The sequence below is a fragment of the Artemia franciscana genome, chromosome 12 (genome assembly GCF_032884065.1).
Source record: "Artemia franciscana chromosome 12, ASM3288406v1, whole genome shotgun sequence".
Taxonomy (NCBI): Eukaryota; Metazoa; Arthropoda; class Branchiopoda; order Anostraca; family Artemiidae; genus Artemia; species Artemia franciscana.
This window is the reverse complement of record NC_088874.1, coordinates 17551244-17565198: the sequence shown is the minus strand read 5'-3', so window position 1 is coordinate 17565198 and position 13955 is coordinate 17551244. Positions and strand designations below refer to the sequence as shown.

The window sequence follows — 13955 nt, the reverse complement described above, 5'->3', positions numbered from 1 at the left end:
AGGAAAATGCAAACACCTCGGTCAAGATCTCCGCTTGACCGTCTTCAGTGCAGACCAATAAAAAATATATATATACCGATACAAATCCAACGGATAATATGAAAACCAAGCCTTAAAAGAAACACTAAAATAAAAAGACCCTCTCTTAGCAACGAAAATGATGAAAGGGTAACTGAATAAAAAATACAGTACTGAATGGCATTTCTGTCCTACAATTTATGTAGAGCCTTCTTAAAAGCTAATCGCTTACCAGGCACGGTATTATCAGAGATCCTGTTAGGTTGCAAATATCATTTTGTGGATGTATATAAAAACGATCAGAATCAATGAGTTCATTATAAATGGGGTTTAGATAGGTTTCTCCAGTATCTCTATTGAAGGCGACCCCTTGGTGAATGTGCTTCTTTTATTTCAACTGCCTCCCTGAAAACTTGCGTGAGACCTTAAACGGTGGCAATACTGGAGGTGTTATCAAATAAAATGAAATGGTGTAGATTGCTATAGACGTGGTCAGCCAAGGCAGAATCAACAGTCTCATGCCTATGGCGTAGCCCCTTAGCTTTGTCAATTGAGGAACTGTGTTCTGACAACCTCTCCCCCAATTGTTGCTGGGTTCCTCCAACATAGAAACAATCGCAAGAACAGGGAACCCTATAAACACCACTCCCTAAAATGGGGTTGGTTTTTTTTTGCCGCTGTTGAAAAAACTGTATTTTATTAGAATTTTTAAAAGTGACGTAATGGTTATGTTGTTTTAGGATTCTTCTCAGTTTTTCACTCAATTTGGGAACATAGGGTAAACAGTGAAAAGTTCCTTATCGCCCACCAAAGGGATGATATCTGTTTGGGATTGTGGAGTTGATGCATCCTTTTCTGCCTTTTCTTGAATTTTTTCTATGATGGATTCTAGCAATTATGGTATATCCATTGCAAAATGAAATATCCTTAAGATAATTCAATTCTGGGACTATATGAGCTTCTGAGCATACTCTTATTGCATGATTGACCAAAGTTATCACTACTCCTCTTTTTACGCTAGGAGAGTGGTTGGAAGAGAAATGCAAATACATAGTTATTTGTAGGCTTTCTATAAATCGGAAACTCAAGGCTGAGAGACTGAAACTTGCAGGCATAAACTGGGGCGTCTTCAGCATAAACTTACATTAAAACATGAATTTTAAAACTAAAAATAAAAAAAAAACTTTTTAAAACAGCTTTTTTAAAAGTTTATATATATATATATATATATATATATATATATATATATATATATATATATATATATATATATATATATATATATATTATATATATATATATATATATGTATATATATATATATATATATATATATATATATATATATATATATATATATATATATATATATATATATATATATATATATATATATGTATATATATATATTTCTATATTTATATTTGGTTTTGTGCTGAAGACGATCCTTGGACATAGGGCCGAAATATTCACTGAATTGAATTTCACTGTCTAGAGAAAATTTCTTTATTGTTTCTAAATTGCGTTTGCTTGATGAAATATTTTATACATTTGTGGTGTGATGAGTCTTTCAGTTTACAAAATTCCTGGCTGTTTTCGTACTTCATGGGTGAACTTGTTGGTAGGGTCTGAATCTATAGGCTTATAAGTGTGAGTGTCGGATAAAATATTCGTAACTTTTTATTATATGAAATTTTATCAAATTTTCTTCTCTTTGTCACCCCTTGTGATAATCATGTCTGGGTCTTTTGTTCAATTTTTGAGAAATTGTGTTTCCTGATTTTTTTTTTTTTTTTTTAGTTCGACGAATATGGAGTAAGGTAAAGAAGGTTCTTAACCACCTCTCCTCGAAGTAAATCTGGATTCTCCACAATACCTCTTAAACCAAATATATACGCCTTGGTATTTTTTTTTATTCTTCTGTACTGAAGATGGTCAAGCGGAGGCCTTGATCGAAATATTTGCAATGTCCTCTTTTATTTTTTATTTTTTCACTGGCTATTATTATCCTTGTTTCTCCTTTACCTTTTTTTTGTTTAGTCATGATTATGCAGTGTGGTCTCAGAAAGTACTTATAAATAATATTACTTCTTTAAATAGAGAGAAGGTTGTTAATATTTCTTTATAAATAATACCACTTCTTTGAATATAACATTTGCTCATGCGTGGAAAGTGGAAGTGGGATCCTGCTGAGTGTCTTCCGAGATTTTCGATGAATGGGTGCTACTTTCGCTTCTTTTCTTCTTTCAGTTTATTTATGCCTTTACTATGTGGTCTTTCTAAAGTGTTGATCTATGATTTCCTCTTTGCTGAATAATTTTCAAAAGTGGTATTTGATCAAAAATTAAACTGACATATGACTTTATAAAACAAAGGAAGATGTGCACTGAAACCGTTATTATTAACAACTCTTGTAAAACATTTCTCAATGTCTTAATTCTTTATGCATCCATGTCTACAAAATGGTTTCTTTCATGATACCTCGTAGATTATGTAATTTGCATGTTTATTTTTATTTTGAAAATTAATGTTTAAAAAGATAAGAATAAGTACATTTAACAAGAAAAAATGTAGTTATCACCGGGGTTTGTACATGTCCAGTCCTGGGGGATGTCGAAACAATGACTTTGAGAGCATTGCCTCTTTAGATATATCATTGGGTTTTTACAGAAAGGTTGTGGAGTTAGAAAAAAATATTGTTAGAAAAAATGCGTTAAATTGTTCAGGGCTTCTTTGAGCTGGTCTTGGTGATGTTAATCTGTAGCCTTCTCTGTCTGCAGTTGTGGGAATTGAAGTCGCTTTTGTCAAAAAAAAGAAACTTCGCGAGCCATCTAAGACGCTTTTATTTATTGTGAAACTTTTGTTGAAGTTATGTTAATTGTGTAGCCAGGTGACCCTTTTTAGTGTTGTACTTACGCTATTTGTAAATTCCTGTTTTAGGTATTTAATCCGGACGGAAGTTTTCATCATAAGTTTGGATCATCTGGTAATCGTGCTGGGCAATTTGATCGGCCGGCTGGTGTGGCTGTTGATCAAATAGGCAGAATAATCGTGACTGACAAAGATAACCATAGAGTGCAAATATTTTCTTTCGATGGTACTTTTCTACTCAAGTTTGGAGAGAAGGGGAGTAAAAATGGGCAGTTTAACTACCCATGGGACATCGCAGTTAGTAGTGAAGGTCACATTTTAGTATCTGATACTCGTAACCATAGAGTACAACTGTTTGCCGGCGATGGCACTTTTTTAAACAAATACGGGTTTGAAGGTACACTCTGGAAACACTTTGATTCTCCCCGTGGAGTATGCTTCAATCATGAAGGAAATATTGTTGTTACTGATTTCAATAATCACCGTTTACTAGTAATAAATAGTGATTTCCAAAGTGCTCGCTTTTTAGGTAGCGAGGGCTCAGGAAACGGACAATTCCTTCGACCACAAGGGGTTGTCGTAGATGCGGAAGGGCATATAATTGTAGCTGATTCTCGCAACCATCGAATACAAGTATTCCTGCCCAATGGAAACTTTTTGTCTAAATTTGGGCTCTATGGCTCTGCGCCTGGTCAAATGGATCGGCCCTCTGGTCTATGTATTACACCAGAGGGGGGTATCGTGGTTGTTGACTTCGGTAATAATCGTATTCAAATATTCTGAGCAAACACCTCAAAACTTGCAACTATCTACCTCATTATATTTGCTTGTTAATGCGGGTTCATTGTTCCTCTCTCTTTATAACCATGTTGACTATGTTATTTGTTTTTTTTTTATATACCGGAGTGGTATTTGTGGTAAGTTTTACCCTTAAATGACTCACCATTTATTGATTCTTCCTAAAATTGGATATATAAAGCATTCTCTAACACATTTATCTGAAATGGGGAAATCATGAAAAAGAATCATTTGCCTAAATTTGAAAACGAGATGGTATTGTTTAATCTGCAAATATAAGAAAATCACCGTAAAAACTGAAGTTTAGAAAAATAATATCCTATATTTCGATAACATTTGCATATTGGTCTGTTATGCTTAAAAAAAAGTTTCTCTATAGATCAGGTTTCAATAGTGTTTCTTGGATGTTGCAGAGGGGAAAAATACAATTTTCTTGAAAGGAAAAATTGTACTTGTTTGGTACATAAATTGGTGACTGAACCACCTTTTCCCATTCCCAAAAAAGGAGACATCTTGTAAAAATTTATTATTGAAGAAACTTTTTCGTTTTGACAGAAAAAAGTTATCCTTTTATTTATTATTTATTAGTCATTTACTTCTTTTACTTCAAACTCTTTGTCTTAATTTCCATAGTTCAAACCAATGATACCATATCTGGAAGTAAAGGTAGGGGATTCATTCAAGAGAAGGATTTTTAAATAATTAAATGATAAACATTACCCTGAAGTAAAATGTTTTGCTTTCCACGCCAACAATTCGCTTTCAATGCTTAATTTTAATTTTGCTTTACTTGAAAAAGGAAATAATCTCAATTTTGTTGTTTATTTGGTGTTTAATTTAGGTAGTACAATAAGAACGCCTGCGCAGTAAAAACAAAAAAAAATGCTCCACCTTACCCTAGGAACAGATAATCGACATATAACTTACTTTATTATTTAGACCTTGTAAGGACAACCTTAAAGTTGTGAAGTAAAAGGAAGACATGGAGCAAATTTCTCCGATTATAATTTAAAGCCACGTCCTGTCAAAATTGGAGAAGACCAAATCTTACCCTAAATGGCTGCAATGGTCTAAGATATAGTTATAAACCAGTTGATCAGTTTAGGGATTCTGTATATTTTGGTCTTTTCATTTTTAACTCTTAGAGCTCATCTTGATCCTTGTCCCAGAATTATTCTAGAATCACGATAGAATGCATGAAATAATTATTTTCTTTATTCTCCTTTAATCCTGTATTAATTTGTCGTAAAGTGCATCCTCCATCTCAACTTGTTACCATTCTGTTCGAGAATAAAAAGTATAATATTTGTTTAGGCAAGTACGATTGAGATGGACTATGATTTGCGTAAGATTGAATAAGATTGAGATTTGCTTCATAATTTATCCACAGTTAAGTTACACCCTAAAATATAAAAATAGGGTTGTCCTATTTAATCAAAGTTGCTAGTTTTTATTAACAGAGAGGATTTTTCCTCCTTTGTCATTCGACTAATTCTTAATCAGCTCCTAGAATTCAATGATTGCTAAAAAAAAAGATGGTCAGAATAATTTGGTGCAAAAAATTCCAAGAGATAGTAACAAAATCTCATTAAATGCAGATTTTGTGAATATCTTCTCATTTTTTTTCCTTCCTCTATATGTTTTCTGTAGGCTGACACTAAAGTTATCAACACATCCTTTTTTGAACTTGAATCCCTTGCATGATGGATGCAGTCAATGTAGCTGTCAAATAGAAAATATTGAAAAGTTTTTTACCTTACACCCTGTTCTCTGGTGACATTATAGAATTAGTCGTGACATAATTGATTCAGAATATTGGATTTGCTCTTTGTGTTGTCGACTTGTCTGTAGAAGAATTTTTAGTTTTTTTTTTCTTTTCTTTTTTTTTTGCTTGGCATTATTGGTTAAATGACAAGAATCCGTCTTTTTATTCGCTTTCGCTTTACCTTTTTTTTTAACTTCGCTCGTCCTTAAAATTTCAACTTTTACAAATGAATAATCCTTATTGTTTAATTTTCCCCTACGAAATTGTCTACCTCATCTGCTTCTTTCAATCGTATGTCCATCATTGATCCTGCAATTTTTTGTAGATACTCTCTGTAATACTACAAGGCTTAAAAACTATGAGGATTCAGTGGTTCGGAAAAAAATATTTGCTTATTCTTTTTAACCAGATAATTGACGAATTATGATCAAAGTTGTCTATATATCATCGTCAATCCGGTACTAATTTCTATGAAGCAAATCCATCTGACATTTGAACCACTCAATTCCTTAGGAGATTGTGGCCTTGTCAAACAGTATATAATGTCAGTGTCTGTGTGATTCGTTGTATTTACATGTGCTTGGGCAGTGACGAGCCAAAAGAAACTACCATGGCCTAGTTTTTTATTGAAGTGACAATGCTGATCAAAGTGTTTCCAGATCCTTCATATTACAGTTCTTTCAATGCAGACAAATACTACGTATTTCATTTAATGGTAGCTTAGTAGGTAAACCTTGTCAATTGCTCATTATATCTCAGGTATATTTTATTTTTCATGTTCAACTGCTACTACGTTACAAATCTGTGTTCCTTGTGCACTTTAGATTTGAATTTACTTTTGATGTGTTTCATTACGTGTAAATTTTTAATTGCAGCTTCGTTTAACTTTAAATGTGATGGTATCTTACAAAGAGTATGGGTAAAATTCCTTACTCGAGGCAGAGCCGTTCCTAGGGCTGGTGGTGCTTGGGGAAAAATTAATTATAGCAACCCTCAAATATAATCTGGCAAAAACAAGCAAAAAAGCCAAATTAATGTAAAAAATTTGATCAAAGTGGGTAATTCTCCAGCCCCCTAGCTGCGACACCTGACCCGTTGCCCCCCCCCCCCCAACCTTCACCCCTAGAAACGGCATTGACTCTAGCAAGTGTTTTGTCGTTTGTCTTCGTTTTTTATTTTATTTCGTTTAGTTGTTTACTGTTTTGTTATATGCTGCCTTTAAATGTTCGATATTGTGAACTGCTGAATTAATATTTTGATTTGCTGTTCTTCCTCTACTGAGGGCTCAGGAACAAAATGGCCTACAGTAATGCGCTAACATTGGATTCTGGATGCGATACTAATGTTTCCTTTACCAGTAAAAATCGATGTCAAGAGGACACATTACATTGAACGGAAGTCCAAAGTAGACTGAAAATAGTTGTAGACTAGAATGATGTTGTTTTAGTTTGTTCAGTTTAGAATGTCAATATCTACTATGATGAAATAATGGCGTTCGGCTATTAAATGATATCTCTGTTTCTGTTAATTGGACTAGAGAATTGAAGAATGGACGCTATCTTCTTGTTTGGAAGGATGATGTCTTCTTATGAGAAATCCAGAAAGTGTTTAGACATGAAAGTCTTTTATTATAATGAGCCAAATTACAAATCACCTTCGTATGACAAATTATCCCATAATTTAAAAGGGAAAAGATAAATCTCAACTTAGATGCTGCTTGAATTGGAAAATTTCAACGGGCGATTCGAAAGATGTTTCTTCTAAAACTGGGGATTGAGATCCTCAGAATTTGTATTTTGGCTCGTAACAGTGCTAAAGCTTTTCTTTCTATAATCAAGATATCCTATGTGCTAAAAAGCATATTCAGATTTAAATTTTAACCCGGTCTTGAAAGTCGTGTTGTCGGCGTGCATTTTAGAAGTGCTTGTCACAAAAAAAATCCAGTGACGTATCTGTGGTTTCAAACCAGTTAAGAATGCCATCTATCTAAAAAGATTTGCTTGGAGTACAAAGTGTATTTTATAATGTAACGTCTTACGTTTGCTATGTGCTGTGTTTTTTCGCTGTGTTTACCTAACGTTTTGGTCAATTTATATGAACTACCTCAATGCAGATACTTCCTAATGTCTACTGTTCGAACCTTTAAGGTTTGTATTTGTTTCAGTAACTATTACATTAATGCATATATATATATATATATATATATATATATATATATATATATATATATATATATATATATATATATTGTTTAGTTTAATTAAAACTAGATGTAGAAGAGTCTTTAAGGCATGAAAAAAGCATCCCCCTCGGTGTTGTTGTTTTTTTCCGTTTTTTATCGATTGAAAAAAGTAGAAATTGAAGTATCATGTCTTTGTAACTCTAATAGTAGTAAGATTATGAATTTTTACAGTATACGGTTTTTGTGCACATCCCTGTACTTCGGGGGGGGGGGGTTGAGTACCAATAGCCTTTTTGTTTAGGGTTTTGTAATATTAAATCTTTCTTTCGGAAATAATTTTCGTTTTAGCAGTTTCCTCTAAGTTTTTCTCAAGCATAGATTAAAAGCATCAGGGGACAACCATACCGTAGACGTTTCTTGGTAGATTGGAATCCCTTTCTTACTGCTTTCGAAGAGCCACTTTTTTATTGCATTTTCCTCTCGGTTAGCCAGTTTAGACGTTATAGTCGATTATACAGACATATATGCTACTTTGTTTATTTTGAGTTAAAACTTGTTTTTTATTGATTTACTACAGTTCTGCTACTTATATATTCTCCCTCCCCACACTGCCAGTTTTGGATATACGTATGAGTTGTATGAATTTTGATCATTTTCATCGAAATGATGGTAAGACTAAAGCTGACAATTGGTATCCCTGTGGGATTCTAACCATAACAATTAAAGAAAGCCACTTGAATTGGTTTTAAATTTTGATTATCATGATGCTTTTGGGGTATTCCATTTGAACTTTTGTTTCGATCTGCTCAGTAAAACTTATACTAAAATACTAATAATGAATTAATGAGTTGAAATAAATTTCTTCGTCTTCTTTTGAAAAATGTATTATGCACCTAAATTGTTATTTTGGATATCGTAATAGGTATTTACAAATACTATAAAATCAAGAACCATAAAATAGCTATTGAAAAACTTTTCTGTAGTTTAGGGTATAATTATCGATGAAGTAGACACCAGTTTGCAATTGAAACTAGTTAACCTTGGGACTCAGGAAAATATGTCACGCTAAACGCCAAAGGTTGTAAAGAGACTGGAAGAATGGTGCTTTTGAATTAAGTAAATCCTTTAAAGGCTAGTTTAATACTTTTACTAATGCTTACCGTTCCTTTTCAATTGATATCTGTTTAGACTGCTCACATGTTCGCTAAACTTCGGAATAAAATTTTAGTAGGTTTATAAGTGCATCTGCACATTGGTAGTAAATAATTTATAAATGACTAAATTTCTTTTATAATCTATACAAGTTCTTCTAATAGTAAAAGCTACGTTAAAGAAATCTTAACTCCAAGGGCTAAATAGAAAACAGGTTGTTGGCGGTTGGGGCGGTAGAATGTCATAAAGGAAGATTTAGGGAAATGGGAACTCCTTAGGAGGATGTAAAGAGGGAAGCTTTGAATAGATTTAGATGGAGAAAGAGCGTGCGTAGTCGTTTTGGCCTTAGGTGGCTTGGTACTACGGTGAGTTGTTAGTAGCAGTAGTAGTAAGAAGCACTTCAACTGAGCGATCCACTCAACCCGTTATCTAATTCATAGCAAAATTAGTGGGAATAAGCTTTTTTTTTTCAAAGCTATTTACATTATCCACATAGATTAAGTTTTTCTTGTTAATAATTGTCGCTCTTCTGGCATAGTATCGAGTAGTTTTTTAATTGTTTTAGACATTTTAATAATTTTTTTTTATGAGGAATAAAGGGTGATAAAGGTTGGAAAAACAAACATGATTTAAAAAGCATATTTACGTCATTCTTATTAGTCATTATTAAAATTGTTATTATAATCATTACCTTTGTTTAGAATCGTATTTCGAAGATCATTTCCAAGAGACTAAAATAGACAGAAAGTGCTTGGATTAGTGTCAGAAGAAATGACTTAAGTTAGGATTTTCAAAATGAAGGACAAGAAAATGTTAATTTTAACTTTTGGGAAAGACCTCCCCTTTGTTGTTATATTTATCACTATCAATAGTTGTGGCGTTATTTAGACTCTAAGAGTCGAGCATTGAGATCGTTTTTACTGCATCGTTGAAAACACGCGTTGCCCTAAATTAGAGGTGTTCCTTATGTAATGTAAAATCAAACTTCAAAAAGTATTTTTGTTTCTATTCGTTGTTTTTGTCGAGGATGTAAAAATATACGGGTATATATCGGGTGTTCCCCATCCTCTATTTTAGTTGTGTATTTGTAATATCGATTCTTGATCGAAATTTAATGTTTTTATTTATTTTATTCTGTCAATCCAATGCTCGCTTGGTGTTATTTTTCTTTTCTTTTTTTGTCAAGATTCTAAGTATTTTCTAACATCTTAAAAGCCAATATTTATGCATTCTGTACAAAAAGATATGTCTGGATTATTTAGATAATAGTGATAAAAATCTGCACAGGTCAGAATAAAAAGTTGCGTTCTATTTCTTATGAATCCGTAAATTGGCAAGTAAAAAGACAGGATTTTCAACCAGGGAAGCTAAGGAGGCTGGCAGCCCAGCACTTCCTATTGAACGCTTTTCAGGAAGTGGAGTCCCCAGAAAAAATACTTTAAAGAATTTCACTAGAATTCTTTTAGTAGCTTGATGTTAGTATGTTCACTGTGTTTTTGCTAGTACCAATTTGAGCCAATCAAAATTCTAATGGAAATCTGATTGGATCAAACCAGTGCTAGTTAAATCTTGGTATTAGTAAAACCTCTTGGTAAATGGGCCTCAAGTTATTTTATTTTGAATTCTAGTTAGTGCCTGTCAGGTCGGAGCATGATGCAGGAGTGAAGGTATGGGTTCATCGGTCTTTCATTTCTGGGGGTGCAATTGATTAAAGAATGTGCAAGGAAAAGCGTTGCAGGACTCAGTGTATGGACCGATCCCAGCTCTCTCTGAAGCACGTTCTTCCCCTCCCACTTTTTTATTATTATTTTTACAGGATTCATGCAACTGTTATTAGTTTCGAATTTAAAGAAATAATCCTGTATACCTAAAGACTTAGATTTGATTTATGGAAGGGGATGAGAGTTATTATGAAAGACGTAGTTGTGATATTTGTTTGGTGTTTCTTATATTCGAAAATAACGGGCGCTTTCAGCTTTTTAAGAAGAACAGCTAAGACTTCGTATATATTTTTGTCACTACTAAGAAGAATTTTTGTTGCTAATATATTTGTGCAATTGGAATTGATTTAAGCTGGTTGCTGAGCTTGTTGATTGTCACCAAAGAACATATTCAAGTTGAGCATGTAGGGCAAACATCAGAGCTCCATAGCGGAATTAAAAAAAAAGTTCTTACCCTTGGTTCACACAGATTCTAAAGACCTGCATGTTTTTGTTCATCGCTCCTATTTGATATAATTAGGCATATTTAAGTTTTCATTTTCGGAATTTTGCAGCCTATGTCCAATCTCATGGTTCTAAAATAGTTCTGCATTCGTTTTCACGTACTAATTTTGAACAGTTTAGCCGCAAATTTGATGGAACCAAATTGAGAAAGGCGTATTTACTTTCCTGTCAATACCTCGGCCTTTGGAAGCTGCACTTGGCACATACTTGATGGTTTTTTCCACCCATTGGATTTTGAACCATATGTAACGATAAAATTCAGGGGGTAAAGATGTGTCATTCTTCGTTTTAATTTTTGTAGCATCTAGTAGTTATAATCTCGTCAGTTATTTTACTGTTCTCTCATCGGATGTTGCAACAGCACCCAATCAAATTTTTGTAGTTATAAATAGTCCGTGTTGCTTTTTGCAATGTATTTTGAAAAATATTTCGTGTCTACGAAAGTTTGTTACGAAAACTATTTCATTGTCATCTGTATGAACAAAGGCTTAGTTTATTCTAGTTTATTAGTTTCCTACTTTATTTCGCTTATGTTCAGTTTTCTTTACATCTATAGGCGCCTAACTTATAATAAGTGAACACGATTAGCTAGTGCATAAGTATATTCTAGCGTTGGTTTGCTAGTGGCGATGTGATTATCTAAAGCCTGAATTGTTTTCTCTGTTTTGATAGATTCGCTCCATGTTGAAAAATGACCTGTTTGCTGGACTCATGCATTCAGAGTGTTCAAACTTAATTCTCTATTTAGCTGTCTACTGTCAGTTTTGCCATTCCTAAAACGGTTGAATTGATTTAAAAAGTACAATTTTAGGTTTAGCGTAATTTTTAATTATCAAAACGGCGAACAAGGTTTTGAAATTGGCCAAGATAGTTTCTATGAATGAATTTCGACGAATAAAAGGCTTTTGTTCTTTGAAGAAAAGAAAAATACGAGCATCTTTTTCTTTCTTTTTTTATCAAGTTTCTTCAAGAATTTGTGCAAAGCAGATGTAATTCTTCATAACATTGTTTATTCATCAGCTTTGGTGTAGGTTTCAGAGCTAGTGTCTTGCTGTCATTAAAATTTTTAGGCTTCGATACTTTTATTTTTATCGGTCATCTTTTGTCTAAAAATTTTTTTTAACTGTTAATGTCATGGGTTTTTAGTTGGGTAACTGCTTTTATTTGATTCTTGTATGCTATGAGCTTAAGACTATTGTGTTCCTTTGATTGTATTCAAGATTTTTGTTATCATAGCAAAGTTTAGGATAACTTCAACTGTATGACTACCTCGTCTTGCATATATCTTTTTCAAGTCAATGTTATCTTCATTTGTGTTGAAAATAAAAAAAAGGTATAGGAATTGTTTTTAGTTGTTTTAGGTGTCAACGAAAATAATATCCTGGGACTTTTAACCACCGAAATCTAGTAAGAGAAATTGTGCTGCGTTCCAACACTGCTACTTTCGCATCTTTTTTTTTCGTGATCAGGGGTCTGCGGTTCCAAAGGGGTAAGAGATGCAAACTTGAAATTATTCCTGAGCACGGGAATCGTGAAAGGGAGCAGAAAACAGCCAGTGAAAGTTTGTAAAAAAAAAATTAGTGGTTTCCCAGGAAAAACTGTTTTTTCTTCATGTTTTGCATGCTGCCATAAACAGAAGTATCCTTGCTGATAAAAATCTATATTATTCATCTGTTAAGATTATCAAACAGTTAGTGGTAACGAACTGTAAGTATGGAACGGTTCGAACAAACAGTAACAAAACTCTAAAGAAATGAATTTTGATAGCAATACATGCATCAGAAGAATTTGCTTTGTATCCTGATTCTAAATATATAAGATTCATTAAGTTTAGTGTTACCTATTAAAAGCTACAATCCTTAGAAAAGTTTCCGTGATTTTCAAAGGGGGGAGGATGGACCAAAAGTCAATGTATCCTAATGTAAAATCATAATATTAAGTTCAGCGTCTCAAGAGACCCCTACTACAAAGGTTTCAAGCTTAGAATTTTTTTTAAGAAGAAGAACGATCACGAATATGTATATTTGTTTTTGTTCAAGAGATGATCTTGTCAAACCAATGGTTTTAGGAGATTGGAAGACGGCTTATCTGAACGAATATTCAAATTTTTAGAGCTCTTTTTAGTGACCAAAAAGGAAGGAGTGGTCTGTTCCACTTCAGATGCCCCTTTATTTCCTCAGTTATCTGATAAAAATTGTGATTTTCGGGGGGGAAATTTCCACTGAAGGGTATATCCTGCATGATTTCAAAACGATCAGAAATTTGATAAGAAGTCTTTTTTCAGATGAAATTAGACTACGAAGAATTTTTCAAGCTGAATTGTCGGAAGAAATTTCCTGGGGGTAATTTTCAGCGAGGTCGGAATTGTCCGGATGAAGTTTTCAGGGGCATTTGTATGCTTTACTTTTTGCATAGTCTGTAAATAAAAAATGAACGACTTATTCATTTTTAAGGAGGTGCTGTTTTAGGTTTGAATCCTGATAGGAATTTATTTCTCTTTGTCTTACGTTTTAGTTCCAGAGGAAAGAACTTTGCTCGGTGAGATTAATTTTAAACATACAAGCATTTCCAGGAATTTTTGGAGAAATGGAAAAAATTTTCTCGAAGTGAATTTTCCCTAGAAGTGGGGGAGGGATTTTCTGGTGTTATTCGAACAACGAAAGGAAATTACATAAAAAAAAATCAGCTGAAAGTAAGTGCAACATTATAGCTTGAAACGAATAGAAATTTTCTCGTATAAGAGGAGGGCTGCCTCCTCTTCAATACTTTGCTCTACGCAGAAGTTTGGCTTCTTGTTCTAACTCTTAAAGGAATGACTCTTAAAACAAAACGGCCGTTTAAGTAGAATTGATTTTAAAATACTTTTTTCACAAAATAAGTTTTCCAACACTTATTTTAAAACTTCTTTAATATAAACTTTCTTGTTAAATAATATGGTGTGTTT

The 13955-nt window shown here is 33.2% G+C and overlaps 1 protein-coding gene across 3 annotated transcripts in view; it reads left to right on the top strand.

Moving 5' to 3' along the window:
- Positions 1-12353, top strand: part of LOC136033779 (E3 ubiquitin-protein ligase TRIM71-like) — a 36695-nt gene extending 24342 nt beyond the window's left edge. For all 3 annotated transcript variants that reach the window (XM_065714679.1, XM_065714678.1, XM_065714680.1), the window contains one exon: positions 2959-12353. In XM_065714679.1, the coding sequence (XP_065570751.1) occupies positions 2959-3672 (714 nt within the window). In that variant the 3' untranslated portion in view covers positions 3673-12353. The remainder of the gene's footprint in view (positions 1-2958) is intronic.
- The last annotated feature ends 1602 nt before the right edge of the window (positions 12354-13955 follow it).